General features: G+C 44.5%; 1 protein-coding gene across 4 annotated transcripts in view; it reads right to left on the bottom strand.

Moving 5' to 3' along the window:
* Window positions 1-27045, bottom strand: part of Mtus2 (microtubule associated scaffold protein 2) — a 595926-nt gene that overhangs the window by 14031 nt on the left and 554850 nt on the right. For all 4 annotated transcript variants that reach the window (XM_046454223.2, XM_046454224.2, XM_046454225.2 and 1 more), the window contains one exon: window positions 6226-6440. In XM_046454223.2, coding sequence (XP_046310179.1) covers window positions 6226-6440 — 215 coding nt within the window. The remainder of the gene's footprint in view (window positions 1-6225; window positions 6441-27045) is intronic.

The raw sequence follows: 27045 nt of genomic DNA, 5'->3' as shown, positions 1-27045 counted from the left end.
GGGCTCTTTACAAGAAGGAAAGCCTGCTTACCAACCCATGAGAGAATTTTCATTTAAAAATGGCTAGATTCCCATTGTGAATCATATAAATTTATGGGAAAAATTTCCTGACTTTCCTCTTAAGGTAAATGAGATTTTTATTCTCTAAAATAGGAGATAAAAGCAATAATGGAACCCACAGAATTACCTAGGAAAGCTGTATCTCATTGTGAAAATGAACTTGTTATGCAACAATTCACTCTTATTTACTGGACATTCTTGATTAAACAATATTTTACTTGAGGCTCAGAGCTATGAATCCACTCAGCAGAAAGGCTGATTACAATGGTATTTAATTGTCCAATTCCTGTTTATATGAGGTTTTAATGGAATCTTTGTCCAAAGCCTTTCAGCCTGTTGGAAAAATAAATCAATGGTTAAATAAAAGGAAAAGGAAATATCATTTCTTTCTGCTCAATTTCAGATGTCATTTAAACACACAGTGTATTCTCCTCTCTGTAGAAACAAGTGCCCACACATTATCTGGAGATGTTACAGAGTTCAGTATATAAAATGGAAAATCTTTCATTGGTTCTCACTATGATTCCAATTCACGGAGCTTTCACATAGACCACCAGGTTTCAGAAAAGATGGAAGGACTAAGTTCCAGAAGAATCCATGTGTCCTTGGAGGTGGACATGTCCCAATTGGCAATACCACATTCTGCTTGCGACTAAAATGAATGCCTTTATGGTTTGTTGGAAGACACGTCTTTGATTTAGTTGTGATGGAAATCCCCATCCAACATATTAGGATGGCATAAGGGCATGCTATACCCACTGCTGACGCTAGGAGGTGCTTTTATGAATGAAATACTGATAGCCTAAGTCTAAAAGTCCATATGGAATTAGAGGGATGACCAGTATATTTGGAGGGAAACCAGTGACATCCTGTGAGCCCAAAGTTGAACACAGTAATCTTCGCTCTTCGGCAATTTTTATGCACCTTTTTAAAGGAATGTTTATGGTTTTTAAGGAATGTTCCCTCAATGAGGAAGAGATGTTATCCACTATGGGCTATCCCCTCTCCTACCATGGTTTAAATCACTCTGACTTCTCCTCCTATGGCTCCTGGTTCTTTTCTTTCTTTCTTTTAAATTTTATTTTTTTTTGTAGTTGTAGAGAGACAGCATGCTTTTATTTTATTTGTTTATTTTTATGTGGTGCTGAGGATTGAACCCAGTGCCTCACAGGAGGGCAGCAAGTGCTCTGCTACAGCCCCAGCCCCTCCTGGTTCTTTTCTAGATGACCGGCTCACAATTATGAAGCAGCCAGTAAGAGTCCCCAGTGTGAGAAGACCTTGAAACCCTCTGAAGGTATTTGAGCAGATTTAGAGAAGTGGGCCAACGGAAACACAAGATGATCTATCTACACATTGTAAATCAGGGGATCAGAGACAAAGGCACTAAACCATTGCCAGCCTACAGCAAGCTTCCTCTGACTGAAGCATCCTTCTCTTTTTGTTAGAACAGTTGGTACAGCCCCCATTAAACCACTGCTGGCCCACCTTCTGCTTTCCTCCACAAAGATGGCGCTCTGGACTGCGCCCTGTAGGAGTCTGTCAATTTGCCCATCAAATAGCCCTGCTTGTTCTGAAAACCAGCTATTCGCTGTGACGTGACTCCATTCCCACTGCCCCTTGCTATTCAGCTGGGCTGGTTAAAATAGAGCCAAGGGTTGGAAAGCCACCCTGTGCAGTTTACTTCATTTAGCCATTTGCAAAATTTAATTATCTGGGACTTTGGCAATTCACTTAGAGAAGACTTACATTTCAAATAAAGAAGCACGTGCTCTATATTATCTGAGCTTTTATTACTAAACAAAACCAGATTAAACTCCCATTGGTCCTCCTCCCAGACATGTCTCATACTGGAGGAGACAGAGAGGATGCTGGCTTATGCCTGCTCTCTCTGGCGCTCTGCTGATGACTTTCCTTTGCCTGATTACTAGAAGACCCTTCTTCAGTCTTTCCCTGCTATCATCAGCTCAGAGCAGGTGGCTAGCCGTGCGTGCAGGGGCTTCCAGTCCCACTCCATCCCCCTGCTTTTTGCCCTCTCTACAGCCCACCCCATGGGCAGGTGTCCACAGAGGCTCCATCTCCCCTGCAGAGCCTCCTCCTAGCACAGGGAGCTCTAGTGCTAGATGCTGGGGAAGTGAGCCCCCCCGGGATCTTATTCTATTTGATTACAGAGAATGTGGTTTCCTCTGCACAGCAGCTGGGAGCCTGCTGGACAGGCGGGTTAAGGAGACCATAATGCAACATGATAGACAAAGTGGTGTCTGCGTTCAGAGGAATCACAGGGATGCTGTTCCTGCCATTTAGTCTAAAAGGATGATTTCATTAAGAAAGGGTAGGACGGATGTCCTGGATTTGAGACGAAGCAAATTTCAACTCCAAAGGATGAGCCCTTCTCAAGGAGAAGGAATCTTTGCAAAATCCACAGTGCATCCAGGAACAAGCAGTCCCCAAAGCAAGTGCCTTGGGGCAGCTTGCAATAGAAGACAAACTGTCTAAGGATCCTGGGGGACAGGCAAATGTCACGAATTTCATTCTTGAATACCAGGCTCTGGGGAACAACTAAAGGTGGCCCAGTATGGAGCACCAGAAGCTGGGTGGAGAAGTGACAATGTGTGGTGCAAAAAGAGAAACACACATGTTTACAGTGAAAATCTGGTTTGCATGCTTCGCGAATGGGAATCTATGGCATTGTGGCCTCTGTTGTTATAAAACTTATTCTATCTGATTTTAATTAAACACCTTTACCACCAGACTTTAGAGTTCTAAGCCAGGTGTGGTGGATCACATATGTAATCCCAGTGATTTAGGAGGCTGAGAAGAAGATCGAAAGTTTGAAGCCATCCTTAGCAACTTAGTGAGACTCTGTCTCAAAATAAGAAATAAAAAGAACTGGGGATGTAGCTCTATGGTAGAATTCAATCCCCAGTACCAAAAAGTAAAATAAAAGCCCCATCATATATTTAAAGTCAATTTAAAAAGCCAAGATACAAGGTCCTGCCCCATCTCTGCCCAAATGGCCAGGCCCCTAACTAACACATGCTAGGCTGAGGAAGAAGATCTGTTCTTCTCAGAACAAATGCCACTGTACACAGGAAATCTCCTGGGAAACCATCCAAAACAGCCCCCAGCCAGACCCCAGGCAGCAAGTCCAATTCAACTGGTATGAATGTTCTGCAAGTCCTTCAGCTGATTTCCATGTTTCTCCAGAGCACAGTCCCTGGCCAGGGAGACAGTACTTGCCCCTTGAGATAGTGGATGGCTAAGCTAGGAGGAGATTCGGCTGCTTTTGTCATGGAGAGATCCTAGGGTGAAGCCAGAGGTCAGCCTGCTTTGGTGAGCAAGTCCCAACATCAGTAAATTCCAAAGCCTCAGAGAATCCTACAGGTTGGAATTGAGGCAGGCCCCTGCCCCGTGCTGCTGGCCTTAGGGACACTGGATTTTGTGGAGAGGCCAGACTGGGTAACCTGATTTTTAAAGGCTCCAGAAGGACAGAGATGCCATTATCCATGGGGTCAGCATTGCCACACGTGACTGTCCTTGAGAAGGAAGATCCAAGGTGGAGAGTCCAGCCTGGAGTGACTGAGTCTCTACCTCAGTTATCCACTGAGTCTCCCCTCCCACGGGACCAATGAGAATTTAATCTGTCTGGAAATCCAAGTCTTGAGCTGATGTGCATGTCTTCTTCCTCTCCTCTTGAATGTTCTGCTGCAGAAGCTGAAGATCATGGAAACAGCCATTTGGCAGGAAGAGCAGAACCAGGGGTTGAAATCATTCATAGACTTGAATCATTGTTTCCCCCAGGCTCTGGGTCCCTGTTGGGAGGTTTCCCTCACCCATAGAGCATGAAGGTGGTGTTTCCACCATCCACCTCCCCTTGTCCTCAGAGTGGACCGTCGACTGTCCATGCCTGAACATATCACCTGTGTTCCTCACCCTATCCCACAGTTCCTTGGGTACTTGTCCCTGAACTGCTCCTATGAAATAAGCAAACTCACGTTTTATAAATCTTTGTATCTCTTGCCAAACCCTGTCATGGTGTTCTGCATACAGTGGGCACTCAAATACTCTTTGCATAGGAGAATAAGTAAATAAATGGTTTTAACTCTCATAAAGGATCAAGTAGAACAGAATCAGTGCCCCCGTAAGACTGAGCACTTTTAAAATAGACATAGGTAGCTAATGTAACTCATTCTCAAATGCAGAAGTGAAGGGCTTTTTCCTTTCAATTCCTTCCTTTTTGAAATCTCCAAAAGGTTGTTGAAACCCAGCTTAATGAACAGGTCTTGGTGTGTGCATAGAGAGGACCTGGCCCCAAGATGCCTCTGCCGGTGGAAAATGTTTCACTTGGTAGTGGCCCTGGCAATGTGGCATCACTATGCCAGCCCTCGTCCCAGGGGTTGCCCTTGCAGATGACCACCTCCTGCCTACCTCCAACGTTTGGCATCTTCTCAATGGCCCCAGACCTATGGATCGGAAGTCTTTGGGAAACACAGTTATAAACACGTTCTGTTTAACAGTGAGATGAATAGCCCAGGGATAGAGACACAGGACAAGCTGATATTTGCAACAGGTTTGAGGCCTCCATTTACACCAAGGGGCCATGAAAGAGGTGAGATCAGGGACTGTAGCAGGTGCTCAGTCTACGTCCAGCAGTTGCACTCAGACAGCTTGAGCAGCAAGATGCCAAGACTTCAGTTTCCACTTTTAGCACCAGCAGGTAACTTAAGCTGAGACCTCTTCTATGTCTAGACTTAAGTCTTAAATACCTCAAGCAGGGAGGTGCTGCTGTATTTCACTGGCCTCTAGAAAAGGAGAATGAATAACCTGAGATGCTTGCTATATCTAAAAGATACTGTGAAGCAAGAGATTCTTTTTTACAGTAATGGTACTTACTATTACTCTAATATTTCTCCTATGCTTCCCAGCATTCCCAAGCCCCTGGGGCAGCAGGGAGGTGGTGCATGGTATTGCCATCTGGGCTGTCTATTTGGAAGTGACCTTGGGAGACAGCTGCAAGTTCATGATAATGAAGGGCCATGAAGCACTACCCTGAGTGTCACTGAGATTTAAAGGGCATCTTCATGAATGTCAATTTCCTTGGGTGTATGATGAGCAGAACATATAAAATAATCACCAATTAGAAGGTGGATCTCAAGGCATCTGAGCTTGGGAACGTGAAAGAAGAGAAAATCACCGTGCAGTTTTCGCTGAGGTAGATTTGTTGGAGTCTGGGTTCCACCTGTCTCTCTCATCAGCGCTCTTGGCAGTAATGGCCGTGGGGTGGGCACATCTGGCTCCTGCCCACTTTTCACATTGACAGGCCCCCGAGGAATCATTCCCTCATTATTCTATGGATGAATTTCCCTGTCCAGTCAGATTGCCGGGCTAAGGCTAACTCCTGGAGCTCATTATTTCATTCCACAAACATGTGTTCTGTGCCTACTTTTTACAGGCACAGTTCCAGGTGTGGAGATCTAGAGAAAACCTGGCAGACCATTCTAAGTTAGTGATTGGCAGCATGGACTCTGGAGCCATTCAGAATTCCACTGTGGCTTTCCTAGGGGCAGCTCTGAATCCCAACAGCTTATTTACTTAGTCCCAGGGACCCAGTTATTTCACTTGCAAAATGGGGCTGACTATGGTCCCTGCCAGGTAGGGTGATGGTGAGGATCCATGAGCTGCTGTATATAAAGAGCTAAAAGCAAACCAGGGCTGAATACGTGTTTGCCTGTTATCGTCTCTGCCCGCACAGAATATGCAGATGATAAATAAGGGACAAAAGAAACCTCCTTATAATATGTCAGACTATAGCAGGGGCGGTGGGACAGGAAATATCTGCATGTCAAGTGGGGAGGAAGTGTCATTTCAGATAGGGAAAGACCTCACTGAGAAGATGATGTTGGAGAAAAACTTGGAAGGAAGGGAAAGAGGGAGCCATGCAATGTCTAGAGGGACAGCATTCCCGGCAGAGTGTTAAAGAGCAAGGGAGGCCACCTAAGGCTGGGGGAGAGGTGGGGAGAGTCAGAAGAAAGAACTGTAGTTGGAGAGTGAACTCGGCCACAAGGTCACTTACTGAACAGGACTTCTTGCTCACGTGACACTGGCCCCCCTCCGCCTGTCACCTGAGTTGCCCAACAGCAGAGCCCGCTCCCCTGGGGCCCGACTCACCTGCTCCTGGTGCTGGCACCGGATGCGCAGCAGCTGGCTGTGGTGCTCCTCCTGCAGGCGCGCCATCTCCATCTCGAATTGCCCCTGCAGCCGCCCCTGCAGCTCCTGGAGCTCGGCCTGCTGCTGCCAGCCCAGCCTCCTCAGCTCCTCCTCGAACCGCCGCTCCAGGTCCTCCTTCTCCTTCTGCAGCTTCTCACATTTGGCTGTGTTGAAGGCTGGCAGGGAACAAGATCTGCTTAACTCACTGGGGAGGAGGGATCCGAAGGACTCAGCCCGAGTGGCGCGTTGACCTCCACTGTGAGACCACCAAGGTGAACGCGAGAAACAGGGCAGGGTTCCCAGACTGTTTGCCTGAGAACCACGCATGAGCCTCACAAAAGACCCTGGAGGTTGATTTAAAACCAGGGCCCCAGGAGCTCTGGGAACTTGCCCAGCAGGTGAAAGAGCTGGGAAGGCCAAGTTGAGCTTTCTGACTGCACAGCCTACAAACCTGTAGCTCCTCAGGTGGTGCATGGACCATGGGCATCAAAAATGGTGAGCAGTTTTAAAAATTCAGATTTCGGGTGCATCCTGGGGGGAAGCAGAGCCCCTGGGCCAGGATCCCAGAACCTAAACCTCTAATAAGGATCATGAGTGACTGCTATGTCCATCAGGCTTTGAGAACTGTGTGCATACGCATGGGCACTAGACACAGGATGGGGACCTGTGCTCAAGACTCTTTTTCATGGTGGAAATGCCAAATGGGACATTCTCAGAGAAGGTGCAGGGTTTTCCTTTCAGGTAACCTGAAGCTTTACTAACATCACTTTCAGAGGAATCTGTTCTTCTCCACCAATTTGTTCAGGAAGACGGGAAGATGATTAGTCACTGGTTACCTCTTTGATAAACATTCTGCTCTAGTCATAGATCGTGGCTTGCATGGAATGGGCAAGCAGCCAGCAGGGCACAAGGCATGAATGGCCACCTTTGCTCCCAGGCTCAGATCCTGCCCAAGGTGTGCTCTGCCTTGGTGCTTGTGCCTCCCCTGGGCTGTGGGCAAGAGCAGATGTTCACTTTCTCAAATCTCTTGCTGAGCTGTAAGCCTGCTTCCAAGGAGAAAAGGATCCTGGCAATCCAGGGTCTAGGTCAAATGGAGTTGATTTTACACACACACACACACACATACACACACATTAAGGTGCATATACACAGCATGAAGATCAAACACCCATGCTGTATTCTCTAGGATAAGAACTGGGGAGACATTGTCACTTACTTTAACATAAAGTGAGCAAGTATATCTGTTGTTAACTTTAACTTGCGCTGAGGGTGGCTGCCTGTGATCAGGAATACATATCCAAGGTCATTAGATAGCATTTAAAACACCTAATCCAAAGTCCTACCCCATAGAGGCAGTTCATTCAAAGGCTTCTTTGCCACATTCATATCTAAAAGAGTTTAGTTAGCATAAGGGACATTAAATTATGTTTTCGCCCTGGAAGAATGAGTGGTTGACTGGCCAGATAGTGTACAGGTACCTCACTTTTGTATGAACAGTGTATAAAAAGTTGTTCAGACCACCAGCCAAACACTGTCTCCAATAGTCTTCCTGGTCAAAGGCTTCAGTTGGCCCAGGGTTTCTTGTCTCACCACTTAATGGGGATTCTGATCTGCCAATGTAATCAGGATCTACTGAGGGCAGGTGATGAGAGGTAGTGAGGGGTAGTGATGTAGGTAGTGAGGGGTACGCTGTCTACAGAGAACTTAAAAGCAAAATCCCAAATTATTAATGCCAATGGTTTTAAATAATGTTGATGAAAAATACATTCTGTCTCAAAAAAGTCTTTTGTTGGTTTATGTTATAAACGATTATTACAATTACTATTGAGGTTTTAAAAAACAATATATTTTAAAATTAAAATTAAAACCCCAGGGCTGGGAGTGTTGCTCATTGGTAGAACACTTGCCTAGTATGTGTGAGGCCCTGGGTTCCATCCCCAGAATCAGAAAGAAGTAAACAAGTAAAAACAAAAATAAAAGCCACAAACAGATAATTTGGAAATATTTTACAAGGATATTATTATAAAAGTGACTTTGGCATATATAAGAACGATCAAGATTATTCTGATGCACAGGAAAGAAACTGGCACTGAGTGGATTGTTAATGGGTATATAGGTAAAATGGCTGCTTCAGAGAGCAAAGCTGTCTTTCACAATTTAAGAGAGAATTGGGGATGACAGATGAAGAACGCAAGTTTCTTTCTGAGGTGATGAAAATATTCTAAAATAAATTTTAGTAGTAGTTCTACCACTTGTGAATAGACTGAAAATCACTGAATTGTGCCTTATATCTCAATACAATTTTTACCAAAAAAGCCAGGCACGGTAGCACATGCCTGTTATCCCAGCTACTCAGGAGACGGAGGCAAGAGGATCACAAGTTTCAAGGCCAGCCTCAGCAATTATGGTCATAACAATATATAATCAATAATATCCTAATTATTTGTTTGCATCTTTATGAGTAGAAATATCTTAAATATCCCTAACATAGTCAAGGTGAACGTTGGGTTTTGGAAGGTGATGGTATCCAGTGGTTAGACTTTTTGGTTTTGCTTCTGGTTTTACTCATTTAGTGGCAGGATGATTCATGGACTTGGCACTCTGTTGGGAGCTCACATATATCAGTTTCTGTCTAGTGTTGTCCCTGAACCGCACTGTTGTCTTAAATAAATCATGAACAGTGCATTCCTCAGTTTTGCAGTCTATAAAGTGGCAAAGTAATCTCTTAACTGCACATAGAGTTCCAGTCCTCAATTTCCCACTTGGTATATACATTTTTGAGAGAGGTGAAACTTTCATTCTTCCAACGACCCTGTGTCGAAGCCCCAGGCCTCCAGAAGATATTGGATAATAAGAGCAGCTAGGCACCAAGGGAAAGGGCACCAATATGGAGTTCTTGCTTCTGGTAAACCTTCAAAAATGTATCCACTTGGGCATTTTGCAGCAGAGATTAATGTTGGCTAATTTGATAGCATTAAACAATATTTGGAATCTGGAATCTTACTTTTATCATTTCTCTATTTCTATTCCTGGGAAACACTGGTATGTTATAGTTAAGAGGCTAATGCCACCATAATAAATCCCTAGATACTAGGTATCTATCTGAGAATATAAAATTTTCCAAATAATAGGATTATGATTGGCCAAGAGAATATAACATTTTAAACTTATAATCATGATTTTTGAAATGCAAAAGCAAAATTAGGATATGTTCTACAGGCTTTTTCCCCCCCTGGGAATTGTACTCCAGGGGTGCTAAGCAACATCCCTAGTCCTTTTAAAATTTTTGTGTTTTGAGATGGGGTCTTGCTAAGATGCTAGGACCTCACTAAGTTGCTGAGGCTGGCTTTGAACTTGCAATCTTTCTGCCTCAGCCCCTCAAATCACTGAGATTACAGGCATGTGCCACCATGTTTGGCTTGTTCTACCATTTTAAGTAATTGATCCTCATTGATAATGAGCAATGTTCATACACACTGTGAGAGTGTGTGTGTGTGTGTGTGTGTGTGTGTAATGTAAAAATACTTCAAAAGCTATAAAACTGTATTTGAAGCTGGGTCCAGTGGTGCACACCTGTAATCCCAGCAATTCAGAAGGCTGAGGCATGAGGATCACAAGTTTGAGGCTAGCCTCAGCAACTTAGCGAGGTCCTAAGCAACTTAGTGAGAACTTTTCTCAAAATAAAAAATAAAAAAAGGGCTGCAGCTGTGGCTCAGTGGTTAGGAACCCTTGTGTTAAATCTCCAGTATCCAAAAAAGAACAGCTGTATTTGGAACATCCTTAGACATATGTAATATGAAGAGAACAATCTTATATTATATATATACACACACACACACAAAATCATATATAATATAAAATGACTTATGAAAGTAAAGCATTAATGGGAGTGTGATCCTTGAGTTAACAGCAGGGTGTACCTGCTCTTGGAACCAATTATAATATAAGCTTAACTTCAACCATAGTTCATTAGTCAAGTGAGTAGTTGAATATTCTGTGAGTAAGAGCAATTTGCTTTAAATGACTCTCCCAAGTGTCTCTTGAATAATTGTAACTTTTCATTGGTTTTCCAAAGAGGTGGTAGTGATAGGTGAATACAGCATTAGACTTAAACTGAAGAATACAGCATTAGACTTAAACTATACAACCACCTGGCTGTATAGCTCAGGTTAAAGGCATAAAGAATATACTGCATTTTGTGTCCTAATAAATGCTTTATATATAATGGTTATAAAATAAGTTATCAAAATATGATGAAATGATACTATGTATATACATAGTATATATACATGTTATTACTCTATATTTACAGTATATATTATGTTCATATACAGAGTAGATATAGTATATATAGTATGTACATATTATACACACAGTACACCATACACATAGTATATGACATATGTTACTATTATCATTACATATTGATGGAAAGCAATATACCACAATTAGAAAGATTGTTTCTTTATAAGATGAGGAGTCACTGAAATAACAAAATGACAGTTAAGGAAAAAATTAACTTAAAAACTGATGCATAAAGGCTGGGGGTTTAGTTTAGGGGTAGAACGCTTGCCTAACATGCACAAGAGCTTGGTTTCTATCTCTGGCACTGCAAAAATAAACCACCGAATAAATAGACAAAATGACACATAATTTAAATACATAGAGAAAATGGAATTTTCTTTTTTTTTTTTAATTTATATTTTATTTTTGGTTGTATGGACACAGTACTTTTATTTTATTTATTTATTTATGTGGTGCTGAGGATCTAACCCAGTGCCTCACATGTGCAAGGCAGGCGCTCTACCACTGAGCCCCAACCCCAGCCCCAATTTACCTTTTTCATCAGGGTTAATTCCACTTTAAATCCCATGGGATTTGAGAGTCTTAAAAAGTATGAGCATTCTGTGACCCTCAGGAGAGGTACAGCACCTGAAAATGCCATCTGGTGGCCAATGTCCTTTGTCCAAACTTGTTAGATAACAGTGGGCAAGGTTGAAACATGGCGGCCTGGGATCCTGGACCCACTGCCTGGAACCACTATACTCTCCCTCAATTCTTTTTGACGAGAGTGTTAAGAGAGGGAAGGAGTGGCTAAAAATGAAGGACGTGAGTGTTCTTGGGCTGAGAGAAGAGCCAGAGAGAGTCAGTGTCTCGTCATCCTTGCAGATCCATGCAGCATCTCCAGGGCCAGGTGACCGAATGAGATCCAGCATGGTGACAATAATAGCATCTGCAGAGAGTGCTTCCTGGGTGCAAGCCCTTGCCTCACCTGGACAGGTATCATTGACCACAGCAACCCTGCTTTCAAAGAGCAGGTGAGGACTCAGAAAGGGTAACTAACTGATCCAAGATCAAGGTGTGGGAGGGACGGACCCTAAAGAACAGAGACTGGAGCCTGACCAAGGGAGCCTCCATGTTGCCCAAGCATTGTTGTGTGTCAGAGGTAAGACAATGCCTTGGCATAGGTTCTTTAAAATGCTCTCCATTTTGAGCCGTACTGCATCTCTCCATCTGCCTGTCTTCCTCACCAGCAGGGAAAGCCAGCGCCACAACCATTCTTTTGTACTTTGTGGTCAGACAGCAGGCCAGCAGTCAAAAGCAGATTTGGGGCTGAGGATGAAGCTCAGTGGTAGAGCATATTCTCAGCATGCATGAAGCCCTGGGTTTAAGCCACAGCTCCAAAAATAGATAAATACTAAGTAGTCATTACATTTAGGAAGCAAGTGTCAAGCATGGTTGTAGGCAGAGTGGAAAACAGACTCCTGTCGTGGAGGGAAAGTGATGAGTATAAGATTTCGATAGCAAAAAACTGGAGATCCTGCCAGTGAAGAAAGTCAGATAGGGGACATGCTAGGGAAGGACAGGGGAAACGGGAAGCCTGCTTTCTAAGGACAGCTGCTCCAACGAAGCATCATTTCAACAGACTCCAATACCAATGCAGAGAGGGGGAAATGGAGCTCCAGGTAGAGAGCACTGAGAGTAGAAGGCCCTGAAATGGAAGCAATTTTGTCAGGCTGAGGGACAGATGGACAACCAGCCGGGCTCGAGCATCCATGGAAGAGAGGGAAGCAGGGACAGGGCATGCAGGGCTGGTCTTTCCTAGAAAGAGCAAGGATTACACTTTGGCAACAGCAGAAAATCCCTGGAAAGTCTCAAACCAGTGTTAACAAGAACTAATTAAACTTTTAAGTCCTTCTGGTAGTTGCATGGAAAATACACCATACTTGGCCAGAATGTTTCCAAGGCCCAGGCACTGAGACTCGGTGGTGATTTGGACCGGGGCTATAGCCAGTGGACTGACAGGGGGTGCATTTGAGATGCCAAGGCAACCCGTCTTGTGCGTGAATTGGAGGAGGAGGTGAGGGCCAGACAGGAATCCAGAATGCACAGGCTGTTGGTCTGAGCACCTGGAAACAGTGGTGCCCTTCAAGGAGATGGGAAGGTTGAGGAAGTCCAACTGGGGCAAACACAGAGTCTAAATCTTCACTGACTTCCTAAACTAATTAATGTACACGTAGAGACCCATCATTCCCAAGTGAATTCTCCTCTGACCCACCATACCTAGGAAGGGCCTTTTTGGATGTTGTCAATTAGTATGAAAAATAAAAAATTCAGGCATGCTGAGTTTTGACAAGCCCTGTGCCACTTTAATGATGAACGATAAAATTCTACAGCACATGTTCATACACTGTGCCCTATTTTAAAACAGTATTGAGATCTTCAAAGCTTGAGGCCTCAGGATAGATGTTAGGTAGTGAGAATGCCCTCGTGAAGCTGGGCCAAGCCAACAGACATGTTTTTCTCCCTGTGGATCTGTAAAGGGTTTTGTGGAAGGACATGTAAGATGTAGTTATTATAAAGTGAAGAGTAATTTTTTTTTTTTTTTGGTACTGGGGATTGAATTCGGGGGCCCTGAACCACTGAGCGACATCTCAAGCCCTATTTCGTATTTTATTTAGAGACAGGGTCTGAGATGCTTAGTGCCTCACTTTTGCTGAGGCTGACTTTGATCCTCCTACCTCAGCCTCCTGAATCACTGGGATTACAGTTGTATGCCACCAAGCCCAGCAAATAATAGTATTTTTTAACTGTTAGGGGGTTTTGAATGCTTTGTAAAAAAAAAGATAAAAATTTCTTATCAAGGTGACATTTTAAAGTGGACTTGCAGTTTATTCACTGTGGGCCAAGCTCTGGAATTACAGCTTCCAAACTAGGGATTTACAGAGGTCTCAAGATCCCCAGATAGATGTCTGAAGAACTGCACTAAAGTCCCCAACCCTTACTTTTCTCACTTAGAATGGTATTAAATAACACTGGCTGGGGATGTGGCTCAGTGATCGAGCACTTGCCTAGCATGTGCTAGGCCCTGGGTTCAATCCCCAGACTCAAAACAAATACACACATACATACCACATACAGGACCCTAAAGGACAGAGTTTCTAGATAACAGGAGATTAGAAAGGGTAATGGAAAAGTGTAAGCCCAGGAAGGGAAGAAGATGATAGGAGAAGAGAGAAGGCAGAAACCGAGGTTCCTGGCTGGGCCTCCAGTCCAGGAGGAACAGACATGAGCCTGGGGGATCCTGCAAGTTCTCAGCCCCTCTGAGTCTCAACATGGCATCTGTTAAAGGGAGAGCCTGGGCACCTCTCCTGTCCAGCCCCTCCTCAGTCCTCAGGCATTCTGTGGGTATTACCATATGACCCAGGGTTACCCAGAAGGATTACATTATATCCACTGTTTTCTGCTCAAGAAGATAGGGAGGGGTTGCCATTTTAAAATAGGATTTCCCTCCAAAATAGACCTCTAAAGAGAAAAGCTTAAGTCACAGGGAAAATGTGCTTTTTGCAGAATCACTCACCCCCCAGGGACATGAGAAATCAGTAGTAATATCAATGCTTGGCAGCTGTATGAGTTTTATAGTATAAAACATTCTTTAAGGGGCTGGGGAGGTAGCTCAGTGGGTAGAGGGCTTCCTTAGCATCTGTGGCCCTGGTTTCTATATTTCCAGCAATGCAAAAAAATAAAAATTAAGTTCTTTAAGGCACAATATTAATTTGTTTAACCTCCACAGCAAATTGTGAAGCAGGATGAAGCGGCATTTGGATCTGATTTTATAGAAGGGGAAAAGGAAGTTTTGAGAGTACTGCTCTTTTGAACAACAATAATACTGTTATTCTGCCTTATATTATGGAAAAGGTGGAAACAAAGAAATATAAGGAAGAGCTGATACAAAAATCCTGAAGGTCCACTGTAATCATTAGCTGGTGTGCCAATTGATGCATTCTTTTAGATAAAAGCTGAGCATTTCAACAAATGGATAATGAATGATCCTGGGTGGGAATAAAACTACGATGCTTATAAGTTACTTTCTTGGTCTGAGAGGAGAAAATTACAAGAATGATTTATGGGCAACAGAGAAAAGAGGAAATGGACTTAAGAAGGTGCTTCTAAGTTTTTGAAGAGAAAAAAATTGCTGTCCAAATGAAAACTAATAACACCACTGCCCATAAACAGGAAATGGCTTTGTGGGGAATGGTCTTGCCTGGAGCCACTCCTTCCGCTCCTCCAGTTCATCTCGGCTTGCTGAGCTTTAAAAGCATCTTCAGGCACCAGCTCGGATAACACACTACCCAGGGGCCAGTCTGAGGCCCAGGCTTTGGAAAGAGCAGATAATGGCTCCATGTGGTTAACCGACTGTTTGCTACTTCTAATTTCTTTTCTTTTTTTTCCTGTTTAAAGTGGCATCAAAAGATGACCCTTTTAATTTTATCTCAAATCAATATCCTTTCCATCAATTATCCAGGTAACAACATTTCCAAGTTCAACATCCCTAAAAAAAAACTTTCATAAATCACTGAAAACTGTGTCCAAGAGAGGCAGGAGTTTCAGTTCCAATTCCTCTTCACTGTGTGGAATTTACCCTCCCGAGTTCGAGTTCTAAACATGAGCTTCTGCCATCCAGTCATCTGATAAGCTTCCCCATCTGCAGGGGATGCAGATTTCCACAGTAGGTGGCTGACCTCCATCCTCCACCCCATAGTGTGGGCAGCCCATTCCCGTTATTTACTTCCAGGTGGGTAGAGAGATCAAGTGGTGCTAGAGAATCCATTTTTTAGGCATCTGATGGTAACAGGCTCACGGGTTTTCATTCCTCCTTCAGGTTGGCCAACGCCATACACCGGGCCCTGGGCAGTCTGTGTTCTCCATGCGACTTGGGAGACGTCTCTATGAGGTCTGCCCAGTGCTGTGGTGGTTTTCATTTGTTGCTCACGGGTTTACCACCTTTTGTTTTGCATGGAATGAAGCATTCATGTTTTAAATCTACAAAGCCTGATTTTAAGCCTGAAAGGGGTGGTTTCTCCATCGACTCATCCTACCTTCTCCTGCTACTTCCAAACACATGGGATGGATCCCAAGGAACAAAGCAGGCCCCCTCAAATTGTTTCTACCACTGATTGTTAGTCATAGATGGAGAGGAAGCAGGGTGTTTAGACCATCAGCAAGAGCCCAAGAATGTCTGTACACTTATAAATTAGTAGTTTAGAATATTAACAAGACTGGCCAATACTAATGAACTCTGACTCAGGTGTCCATTCAACACTGCGGTCAGACTTCTGCTGGGATGCTATGACGGTTGGGGTCTAAAATGTCCCCCAAAGGCTGAAAAGGGCTCAGTGTGATTCACCGTCACTCAGTCCCTAATGCAGCAATATTACGACATGGGGCTTTTGGGAAGTGACTGAAATATGAGGACACTAACCTCATCAATGGGGTAATCCATTGATGAGTTCATAGCTTAATGGACAATTAAGAGGAGGGCCCAGGTGGAGGAAGTAGGTCACTGGGCATGCCCTGGAAGCATCTATTCTGTCCTTGCCCTCTTCTTGCTTGCTCTCTCCTTCCCAGCTGCTATGACAGCTTTGCTGTACCCTGGCCTTTCACCATGTCACCATGTCACCATGACATCCCGCCTCACCTCAGGCCTAGAAACAATGGAGCCATCAGACCTTGGACTGGAAACTCTGAAACCATGAAGCAAAATAAACCTTTCTTAACTTTAAGTTGTTCGTCTCAGCTATTCTGTCACAGCAACTGAAAGCTAACACAGCTGCTTTCATCTACATCACTTAGCACAGTGCCAGCCAAGTGGGACATAAATGGATTAACCCATTGATGACGTAAATAGGCACTGATTTGAAATAAAGCCAGAGTCACAAGCTCTCAGTCTGCTGAGGAGATAGGCAGGAGGCCACCTTCTCCTAGCAGCAGGCCTGTATGAAGCAGCAGTCTGGGACAGCAATACCCCCTTCAGGATACCTGTGCACTCCCACCTTCAGATGGTGGGTTGTCTTGGCTGATGGCTTTATGTCCCCACTGTAGATTTCACTCAGTTGGTAACTTTTTCCTCTCTAAGATGCATCTAGAATAGAATGGCCTCCTCACTGCGTTCATGGGGACATTGCATCTTTAGTAGTGGCTTTTCTGGAAGCCCTAGCTTCTTGCCACCATGCACGCTGCTCTAAGCTGCGCACTGACCAAGGCAGACTGGACGCTTAGAGAAGTGCCCTTCAACAGGAACGTGAAGGTAACGCTACCTCTTAGAGTGGAGGCCAGGGTTAAGTGGATTCGTGTTCCTGAAGCAGCCAGCACTCACTGAGGTCACTGATGGCCAAGCACAAGGCATGACTAAGAGCTTTAGAAGGTGGGGCTAGGAAGGATGGCGAGTTAGAGGAAAATGAAACAAAACTAGACCAGATTATGAATCACACTGACCCCTTTTCAGGACAGGACATGAGACTGGACTCACAATCCCAAACAGGGACAGGATAATAGCATGCAAAGATTACAAGTTGAAGAGAAGTCTACACAATGATGGGGGGGGGGTAAAGTGTATTAGCTGGGATCCCTCCAGGTGAGCATTTCTCCAAGTGCATTTCTTGTGCACTATGTAAGAGCACTGGCTTTAGTGCCCAACACACTTGGGCTTGGGTCCTGGTCACTGCTCATTGACTGATATTTTCCTTAGGGGATTAACTCTCCTAAGCCTCAATTTCCTCATCTGTAAATGCAACTTACACTAGAACTAACCTCCTAGGCTGCAGTGTGCTTTGAATGGAGTAATTCCTAGGAAGTGCTTAGAACAGTGCTGGTCAATGAGTCATTCCATAAATGTTAGCCGAGGCACTTGCTGTTCAGAGTTTGAAAACTAACAGGTACTGAGTGCTCACTGCGCACTGGGTGCTATGCTGAGTATCCTATGTAGAGAAGATTATTGAACTTCACAAGAGCTCTATGAAATAGGCATGATTCTGACTTCATTGGTAACTTTTTCCTCCCTAAGATGCATCTAGAATAGAACGGCCTCCTCACTATTAATTAGAATATTAATAGGCTGACCAATACTAATTAACACTGACTCAGGTGTCCATTCAACACTGTGGTCAGACACCTGCTGGACTGCTATGATGGTTTGGGTCATTTCCCAGAAGAACCACTTGAGCAGCAGAACCAAGTCAACTCAAATCTCTGAGAATCTCCAGTTCATGCTTGTTACTGACACATCATTCTGTCCTAAGCCAGTGGTTCTCAAAATTGAGTATTCATCAACAATCACAAACAAACAGGGCTTATTAAAACAGACTGTTGGGGGCTGGGGATGTGGCTCAAGCGGTAGTGTGCTCGCCTGGCATGAGCGGGGCACTGGGTTCGATCCTCAGCACCACATACAAAAATAAAATAAAGATGTTGTGTCCACCGAAAACTAAGAAAACTAAAAAATAAATATTAAAAAATTCTCTCTCTCTCTCTCTCTCTCTCTCTCTCTCTCTCTCTCTCTCTCTCTCTCTCTTCAAACAAACAAACAAAAAACCAGACTATTGGGCCCCATACCCAGGATATGAGTAAGTTTGAGGTGAGGCCTGCAAAATCTGTATTTTTAATGAATTTCCAAGGGCTGCTACTGCTTCTGGTTCAAAATCCACATTTTGAGAACCACTGCAGTTAAGAAGCAAATACAGGGCTTCTTAAACTTTAATACAATGACTAGAAGATCTTGTTAAAAATGCAGACATTAATTCAGGCTGTGAATTAGCTGGGGTCAAGCCTGGGTGGAGCCTGGGATTCTGCATTTCAGACAAGCCCCCAGATGATACTGTTGCTGTGGTGAAGGCACCACCTCCTGAGTATCAAGGCCTCAGGACTCAGGACTCAGCACTCAGACCCAGAGAGCCCTGCCTCCTCTGGTGTGCAGCAGACCAACAACCTTTACCACTTGCACCAGGAAAGCCACTTAAAAAAAAAAAATCACAGAGCCAATGGTGTCTGCAATGGTCTGGGTGGTTTGAGTGCATTCCCCACTGGAGGGGAGACTTGGTCCTCACTGTGGTGGGGTTGAGGTGGTAGAATCTATAAGAGGTGGGATTTAATAGGAGGTTCCCAGGGCACCTCCTTCACTGAGAAAACTGAAGTCCATAGGTATGAAGCTCTCCCATTGCTCAGTCTGAAACTCAAAACTCAAAACTCAAAACACTCCCATCAGGAAGATATGTCTTGTTCAGGTGACCTTCCTTGATGGGACTTCTCTGCACTCTTGTGTGCATGCCTCTGTGTGTGTTTCCTGTGGCTGCTGGGGCGAATTACCACTAACTCAGCAGCTTCAAACAACTCGAATGCACTATCTCACAGTTCTAAACATTAGAAGTCCAAAATGAGTCTCACTAGGCTGAGCCCAGGGCGTTCTGGACACTGGCAGAATCCATCCCCTGGCCCTCTCCAGCTTCCACGGACTGCCCTTAGTCCTGGGCTCATGGTTCTTTCCTCCAATTGCAAGGCCTAGAGCACAGCATCCTCGGATTGCTCTCTGAGCCCTGCTTCCACAGGCACATCCTCTCCTCTATCTGAGCCTTCTCTTTTATAAACACTCTTATGATCCACTAGACCCGAAAGACTCCTCTCCCCATCTCAAGATCCTTAACTGGATCACATCTGCAAAGTCCCTTTGCCGGGAGAGGTAAACGAAGCCCAGGTCCTGGGGGTCGGGCTGGGGTGGTCACTCCACGGATGTGCCTCTCAGCGTCTTCAGAGCCTCGTCCCTGCTACGGCGGTCACTGGGGCTTTCACTCACTGGCTTCATGCACATAACCTCTAAAAATGGGCAAAACAAAGCCCCACAAAAGCCCAGCCTTCTTCCTTCCTACCCTCTAGCCAGTTACCCTCTACTTCTCTTCTTCTTCATCTCTGGGCTCCTCACAAAACAAACACAAGTCTACCATTCTGCCTCCAATCCCTGATCTTTGGTTTGCTTTTCCAACCGTTGCAATGAAGCAATAGCAACGTCAGCTCTGCCTTCTCAATGTGTCTGGAATTTGACCCGGCATCCCCCTCACTGAGGCTCCAGTCCTTGCTTCTGAACCCTGTAGTCTCAATTCAGCAGACAGTTTGGGGCCTTGAAGGCCTCAGGAGCAGCTCAGGGCTGCTGCAATAATATGGGTGAGAGATGGCTACCGCCAGGAGGGTGGCAGTGGGGGGGAGGCCGGGTCAGCATGTTGCTGCTGTGCTTACTCAGGATCAAGGCCAAGCCCTCACGGCAGTTCACCAAGCCTGCCCCACCTGGACCTGGTGGCCTCCTGGCCTTGTCCATTAGAAATCTCCCGGTGTTCACTCTGCTCTGGCTGCCTTTGCCTCTTTGCAATTTCTTGAAAACATTTAAACCTATGGTTCTCAAAAGAGCGTCCCTAGACCGATTGCATCAGCAGCACTTGAAAAGTTGTTGAAGTATAAGTTCTTGGACCCACCTCCTTTCTACTGAATCAGACACTCTGGGCTGGGACCTGGGTATCTGCATTTTCAAAGCCCCTCTGGGTGAGAGAAGACCACTGCTGCAGGCACTTCCTACACCAGGGCCCTTGCACCTGCAATTTTCTTCACATGGCAATCTCTTCTCCCGGCTTCCTTACCAGACACTAGGTTCCCTCTCTTTGGCTCTAGTTCTCAATCCCAGGGATCCCTCCAAGCTCAGAGATGTGAGCACCGGCAGAGCAGTGCCCCATTAGAGGTCTAAGATTCAGCTCCATGATATGCCTTAGCCAGGCTTCCAAGTCATAATAATTACAACTTCTTCCTGATAGTTCCAGCTGTTTGCTGCAATTGCTTCCTTAATGACACTGTAGTAGGTTTTTTTTTTCCTTTCCAGTTGCCTAATTAATATTTCTTCATATAGGTTAGCATCCCTAATCCAAAAATGCAAAATCTGAAATGTTCTAAAACCTGATACTCTTGGAATGCCCACATGATGCCCCAAGTTAAAAAAAAATCTGTGTAGACTTGACAGGATGGGGTGTATTCAAAATGTAGGTGCACGGAAAGCACTATATAAAATCACTCTCAGGCTATGTGTACAAGGTGTACAAGAAACATAAGTGAATTTAATGTTTAGACTTTGGTCTCATCCCCCAAATATTTCATTATATATGTGCAAAAAAATTCTGAAATCCAAACACTTCTGATCCTAAGCATTGTTGATAAGGAACATTCAACCTGTATTCAGTTCTCACTGGTGAAATAACTGGTATGGTTTCTGTCTTTGAGACAGGGCCTACCATAGCAGATGCACACCTGAGGCCTTAACTCATGACCTAGTACCCATTAAAAGTATGGTGTGTGTTCTTCCTTAACCCTCTCACTCTCCCAAGCAATCTTATCACCCAGAGCAACCAGGTACATCATAAAAGCCAGGATGCCTTTGCCATAAAGAATAAATGAATGAGACTATTGGGGGCTACCACCCAAAGACAGAAGGCAAACACACTCCTGGGCCCCTGACCTGTCACTCATGAGAAGCACCAGGTGCATCCCCCACCTCCCACCATGCAGTCTCTCAGCAGCTGCAACAGCTCAACCTTATCAAGAGGCCGAGACGTTGGTGCAGACAGAAGGAATAGAGCAGTTGCTGGGATACGCTGACTGCCCATTCCTCAAGGCCAGGATGTTTAGTTCACCCCAGAAAACCAGTAAAGCTCTGGTCCCCTCTTAAACCGTGCTGTCTCCCATCAGCTGAAGCCCCAGGTAAGCCTGGCCTGCGTGGGTTCGCAATACTTGGTCAGTCTTGTTTCTATCACTTCTATGCCCAGAGATCCCATCTCTGGTGTTGGGATGTTGCTGAATTTAGGGCTCCACACACAACTTGCAAACCTGGCCAAATGCCACGAGTCCCATCCCTAAGAACAGTGACTGGAACAGAAGATTGCTTGTCAACCCAGTAGATCTCTATTGGTATACTTGGATGTACCATAGTCGTCAGTCTGTGTGATGTGTTGGTCTATAGTTCCGTATATACTGTGGGGCTGCCTCCTGGGATCAAGTGATTTGTTCTCTAAAAATAAAACCCTTTAAAATGCCCCTGCCATCCCTAAGAAGTTGTCTGGTTTAGAAAATCACTAAAGACAGAAAAGTATAGAATATTTTTGCCATTTTTTTTCCAGATTATTGATTTTGTCTTCGGGCCATGGAACTATACTAATAAATCTATGAATGTGCCTTTGAATTTCTTTAATAAGAAAAAAAATCGGTTCATCCCCTAATGAACTGGGCTTCTCACTAGATAAATAAATGCTGGATAAAGCTACAGAGGGTCCATCATTCTTTCAGCCTTTCCTGGGCACCACATGTCTCTGGCCCCATCTGGTCACTGGGCTGCCCACGAATTTTACAATTCCACGTCACCTGAGAATGGAGGACACACTTCCCAACATGACAGATGACACTTTTCATGATTCTCGTAGCTGCTAGGAATCATTTAGGAAGAAGGAAGGTCTGGAGATAGGAAAGGAGGAGAAATTCTTCCATGGAGAGGGAGGTGATACAGAGGGAGGAGAAAGTATTTGGCCAAGTGGCAATAGAGACTTTTGCACTGAATCTTTGATGGGAAGAATAAACTGAAGAAAAATAAACTTGGACTCAAATATCAAATGCCCCGCTGTTAGGAGGAGAGAACAGAAAACAAAAATGAGTGGCAGGTGCTTGTGCCTTTGGGGGCTGTGTCTCTGGGGCACATCCAGTCATGATGCTGGGAACTGTTATCACGTGGGTGGCGAAGCTGAGACTAAAACAAAACAGAAACTGAGCAGACACAGGAGGCAGAGTGTTTATGGGGGACCCAGTTTGAAGACACATTATTCATGGATCAACTCCCTACTATGCAACTTCTGGCCTTGGGCAAGTGAAGAGCGTCGTCCTCTGAGCCTCAACATTCTTGTCTTTAAAATAGGGATGAGGTGACTTGACTTTCATGGTTACTGCAAGGATTAGAGACCACGTAAAGATGCTCCCTGCTAGTTCACAGACAATCAATGAAAGGCAGCCTTGATTATGAAGGAAATCAAAATATTTCTCTCCCAAATATGAAGGGTGGTTGAGATAACAGAATCAAAATGTAGGGGAGTGGGGGCGTTTTTTCTCGGTTTTGCCTGAAGCAAGTCAGACAGTTATAAGACAAAAGGTCTTTCCACTCTCCCGCCTTCTGAAAGAGAGCGTGTAAATCCTCCTTTACAACCTTTATGAACACAGAGGAGGTGTTAGAGGAATGCGATCGGTGAGTAAACTTTACCCATCAGTTCATTCCCAGTATATTTTCTTTCCCACACTTCCCTGCCTTTAAACTGCTTTCTCTTATTACTTCTTTAAAATTTATTGTTCTTTAAAGACATATATAAGCCAGACTCTAAGGCACTGCTCTGAGTTACTTCTCTCCTGTGTGATGTGTGCGCTGCACTTGTTAATAAACTTGCTTGTTAATCCATCTTTTATTGCAGGAATCTCTACCAACTATGAGCTTCTGAGGATTTTGGGGAAATTTATATTATCTCCCCTTCATTTATGAGTGAAATTTATATGGCCTGCAAACATCTGGTGAAAATCCCAGGCAAGAGAGCCTGGGGCATCTCTCTTAGGGAATGGGAATAAGAATTCATGAAAATGTATAAAATGCCGTAGATGTTATTTTTATTTAGTCTGCTGTATCATTTCATTTTGGTGAATGCAAAAGATACTTTTTAGAGATTTTTTTTTCCATCTCTGTTTTTCCCAGACAAATGTCCCCATGTGCTGTTAAATTCCTCCATGTTAAAAGCATTCAGGAAGGTAACCTTCACATTAAACATGATCCCTGCCTTTAAGGGGCCCTGGTCTCATGGTCGGAAGGAGAATGGGTGAAGGGTGACAGAAGTGGGCCACATGCTATACCAGTATGCCATGGAAGCCAAGAAGTGCTGGGGGCAGGAATTCTTCCTTGGAGAGGGAGGTGATACAGACTTGAGCTTTCCAGGAAGCCTGCAGAGGTTGGGAGGTGAGTGGGAGAGGACAAGTCAGGAAGAGGCCACTGAAGTCAGAAGAACTTCCATAGAAACTGTGGGTGGGGAGCAGCAGGAGTTATACCTGGGACCAGGCAGAGGGCAGTCCACACATGCCCTGCTGGAAACTCGAATTGTATTCATCCCATGAATGATGGAAAGCTGCTGAGCATCTCTTATGTTTTGATTTCTAGTTTTGCATGCAAATAAAAAAAGTTTGGCACTATGAAAGGGAACACAGTGAAAGGTCATTTCCCCCCGCAGCCCAGGTCCTCTAGCCATAGACAACCCTGTTTCTGCCGGAACAAGCATGTTTCTGGTTCTGGATGGGTTCTGACCAGGTGTGGGGGAGTGCAGGGTGAAACCATAGCTGCATTTCATGCATTCCCAGCTGTAGAGGTGGGAAGATGGACACAGGGGCAAGGATGGGGTTAAAGAGACCTGCAAAGAGGTTTCTGTAATATGAGGGGCTAAGTCACTATAGAGATGAGGAGGAGAAACCAGGATTAGGATGCATTTCCAATAATAGCCACCATGTCCGGTGGCTTACTGGATAGGAAGTCTAGGGAAAGGAAGAGGTAGGGTGCAGGAAGACTCCCAGATCACAGGTCACTCTGAATTGTGATGCGTCAATAAAGCCGCCAAGTTGTGGCTGACCCTTTGAGCTGTCCCCTACGTCTCTTTCCTTCTTTTATAAATAGTCCTCTACAAGTTTAAAGTGCTGAGGGCTCTCCTACCAGGGGCTGTTTTTCCAACCTCCCTGTTTGCTTTATGAGACCATGTGACTCTGGACCAAAGGGATATGAAGCAGCGAACTGTGTAACTTCTAGATCAGATTATTCCAGAGAATCTCTGACCCTTTACTTTCTCTCTTTCCCTTTCCCTCAGGCTGAAATATGCCTTTTGTGTGTATCAGCCTCAACCACAGGATAGGATGACATCCTGGGGACGGTGGGGCCTTTGTGGAGCAGGACACGTGGTCACACCTGGGCCACGTCTCATCTTTGGGCTTTTCCATGAGAAATGAATATCTATCTTTTCTCTTCCATGTATTTGGAGACTAATTATCACAGAAGCTGACCTTGCACTTGCACTAAGGTGGGCTCACAGGAAAAGAAGGGATTTGTTTTGCTTTGAGGTGGGGAATATGAGGTCGTGGGGAGAACTGAGCTGCTTGTGGTTCACAAGAGATGAGCTCCGGAGAGAGGTGAAGGATACAGAGGCAGACTTGGGAGGAGCAGCTCAGAGATGGTACTTGAAACCACAGACACCACCAGAGAGGTCATGGAAAGTGTGAAGGAGTGAGGGCTCCGAGCAGCATCTAGGACCGACAAGGTTTTGAAGGAAAGATCATGTACTATATCCTGTGTTACCATCATTTGCGGACATGTGTCTTCCTACCTAATCATAAATTCTCTGGATTCATGGATTATAATCTCTGAATGAAACACCTAGAATACATCTATTCAGAACAGGCATTGGAAACTATTTTAAGAGCTCTGTTAAAATGCTTTATATCTTAGCAAATGGATTTGCTTTCTATTTTTCCATTTCATGAGGTTCATTCTGAAGTCAGTGTTCTATTTTGTTTTATCTCATTAATTTTATTTTTGCAGTGCCGTGGGTCTTACACATGCTAGGCAAATGCTCTAGGCCACTGAGCCACACTCCCAGCTCACTTTATAAAATTTCTTATCTGCTATTTCCAAAATCTGGGTCCTATAATACCCATTTCCATTGATTACTTTCCCCCCTCAGTTGTGGGTGAATTCTTCTTTTCAGTCATTTAATAAAAAAAAAAAAAAAAACTGTGAGTGCAACACAATGTGTGATACACTGCAGGGGGATTGTGTTACCTTGTCTCCCAAGTGTCCAGTTTTGTTCTATAAGGAAGTTAAATTCCTAGACTCCTTCACCCTCTCAGACTTGGCTTTGTTCTTTGCTAGGGTGGTTATCTTTCCATCTGTCTTTAGTCCTAGAAAGTCTTCCTCTGGGTTGGGGTCCTTGCTCCTAAACATTAGCCTTTCTCAGATTTGGACGGATTTTTGCACAAGGTGTTCAATGCGATCTGCCCACCCTGGCCGGCTGGGATCTCCCGCCTCTGGCATGGCTTAACCCTCTGCCTCTATCAGCTCTCATAGCGGCAGCAGCTGCCCTCTGGAGGCCTCTATGCGTAAGTGCAGCCTATTCTTCTAGAAAAAGACAACCCCCAACCTGCCAACCAAGCAAATTCCTGGGACCCTTCTCTGCTCAGGTTACGCCTCTACAATGCTAGTCTCACACGTTCTAGTCATTTCTAGTCACCTCTATCACCCTGAACTCTGGTATCTGCTTTTTCAGCTCAGTAAGATGATGGCCACTGCTTGGAGCACCTGCCAGTTCCAGGTATGCAAGGTGGCCCAGGCAGACAGCTGGGGCTACATGGGACTTACAATGATGTTTCTTATTTCTTAAGGATAACAGGTCTAGGGCATCTACGGTCCAATGCTTGGAAACAGTTGCCTCTTATATTCTGCCTGTTTTATAACTGTGTATCATGGGGCGTTAAATCCAGTAGCAGTTAACTCTTCCGTGTCTGGAGGTGGAAGGTGAGCCTGGGCAGTTGGTGAAAGCTTCTAACAGGTTTCCATCTCCTCCCATAGGAACCCCTGACTGTTAACTGAGAGTCTAGAAAGAAAGGCTTATGGGATGGATGATGAAGGCTATCTCAGTGAGATGCTGTTAGTATTTATAGCACACAGTTGATCTTGGTCCACAGAGCAGCCTATCATGACAATTTTGGCGATAGGTAGATCTGCCTATAAGGATATACCTTTCTCATTGTGAATTAATAAATTGGTGTTTTGATTTTCTACATTATACTCTATACGTCTTTCCTGGAACCATCATTCTGATTTGCTAAACTCTGACCACACTCTTTATCTGAAGCTTTTTAAAAAGAAAACAGCTGTGTTGAGAAACACTAAGAATTTTTTCTCCCTTGCGATGCTGAGAGTCTACACCTGGGGCCGTGTTAGGTAAGCACTCTACCACTGAGCCTATCTCCTGGACCCCTATCACCTTACTACACTGTATTTTGAAAGAAAGCTATAGTTATTTCTCTGTATTAATGGGGGTTGGTTCCAGAATCCTCCAAGGATAGCTCAGGTCCCTTATATAAAATGGCACCTTCAGCCCTGGGAGCCTTTGGATCTTGATCAGATTTTCAGATTCATTATTGCAGAAAACTAGTAAATCTTGCATGGTTACTTGCAATGCAGAATTTGCCTAGTTATCATCTTAAGCAGAATGAACTTCCCAAAGACTGAACATTTGGCTGAAAAAAACGGCAATTATTATCAAAAAGAATCACCTGAATGCTCTATAGGCATACACTACAATTTACATATTATTTTGTTCATATAAACTGCCAGATTTAGCAAATGGATGGATG

This window comes from Marmota monax, unplaced genomic scaffold (genome assembly GCF_021218885.2).
Source record: "Marmota monax isolate L192 unplaced genomic scaffold, Marmota_monax_Labrador192_F-V1.1 WCK01_AAM20220418_F8-fsc00011, whole genome shotgun sequence".
NCBI lineage: Eukaryota > Metazoa > Chordata > Mammalia > Rodentia > Sciuridae > Marmota > Marmota monax.
Note: the sequence above shows the minus strand (reverse complement) of the source record. Positions and strands in the feature narration are given on the sequence as shown.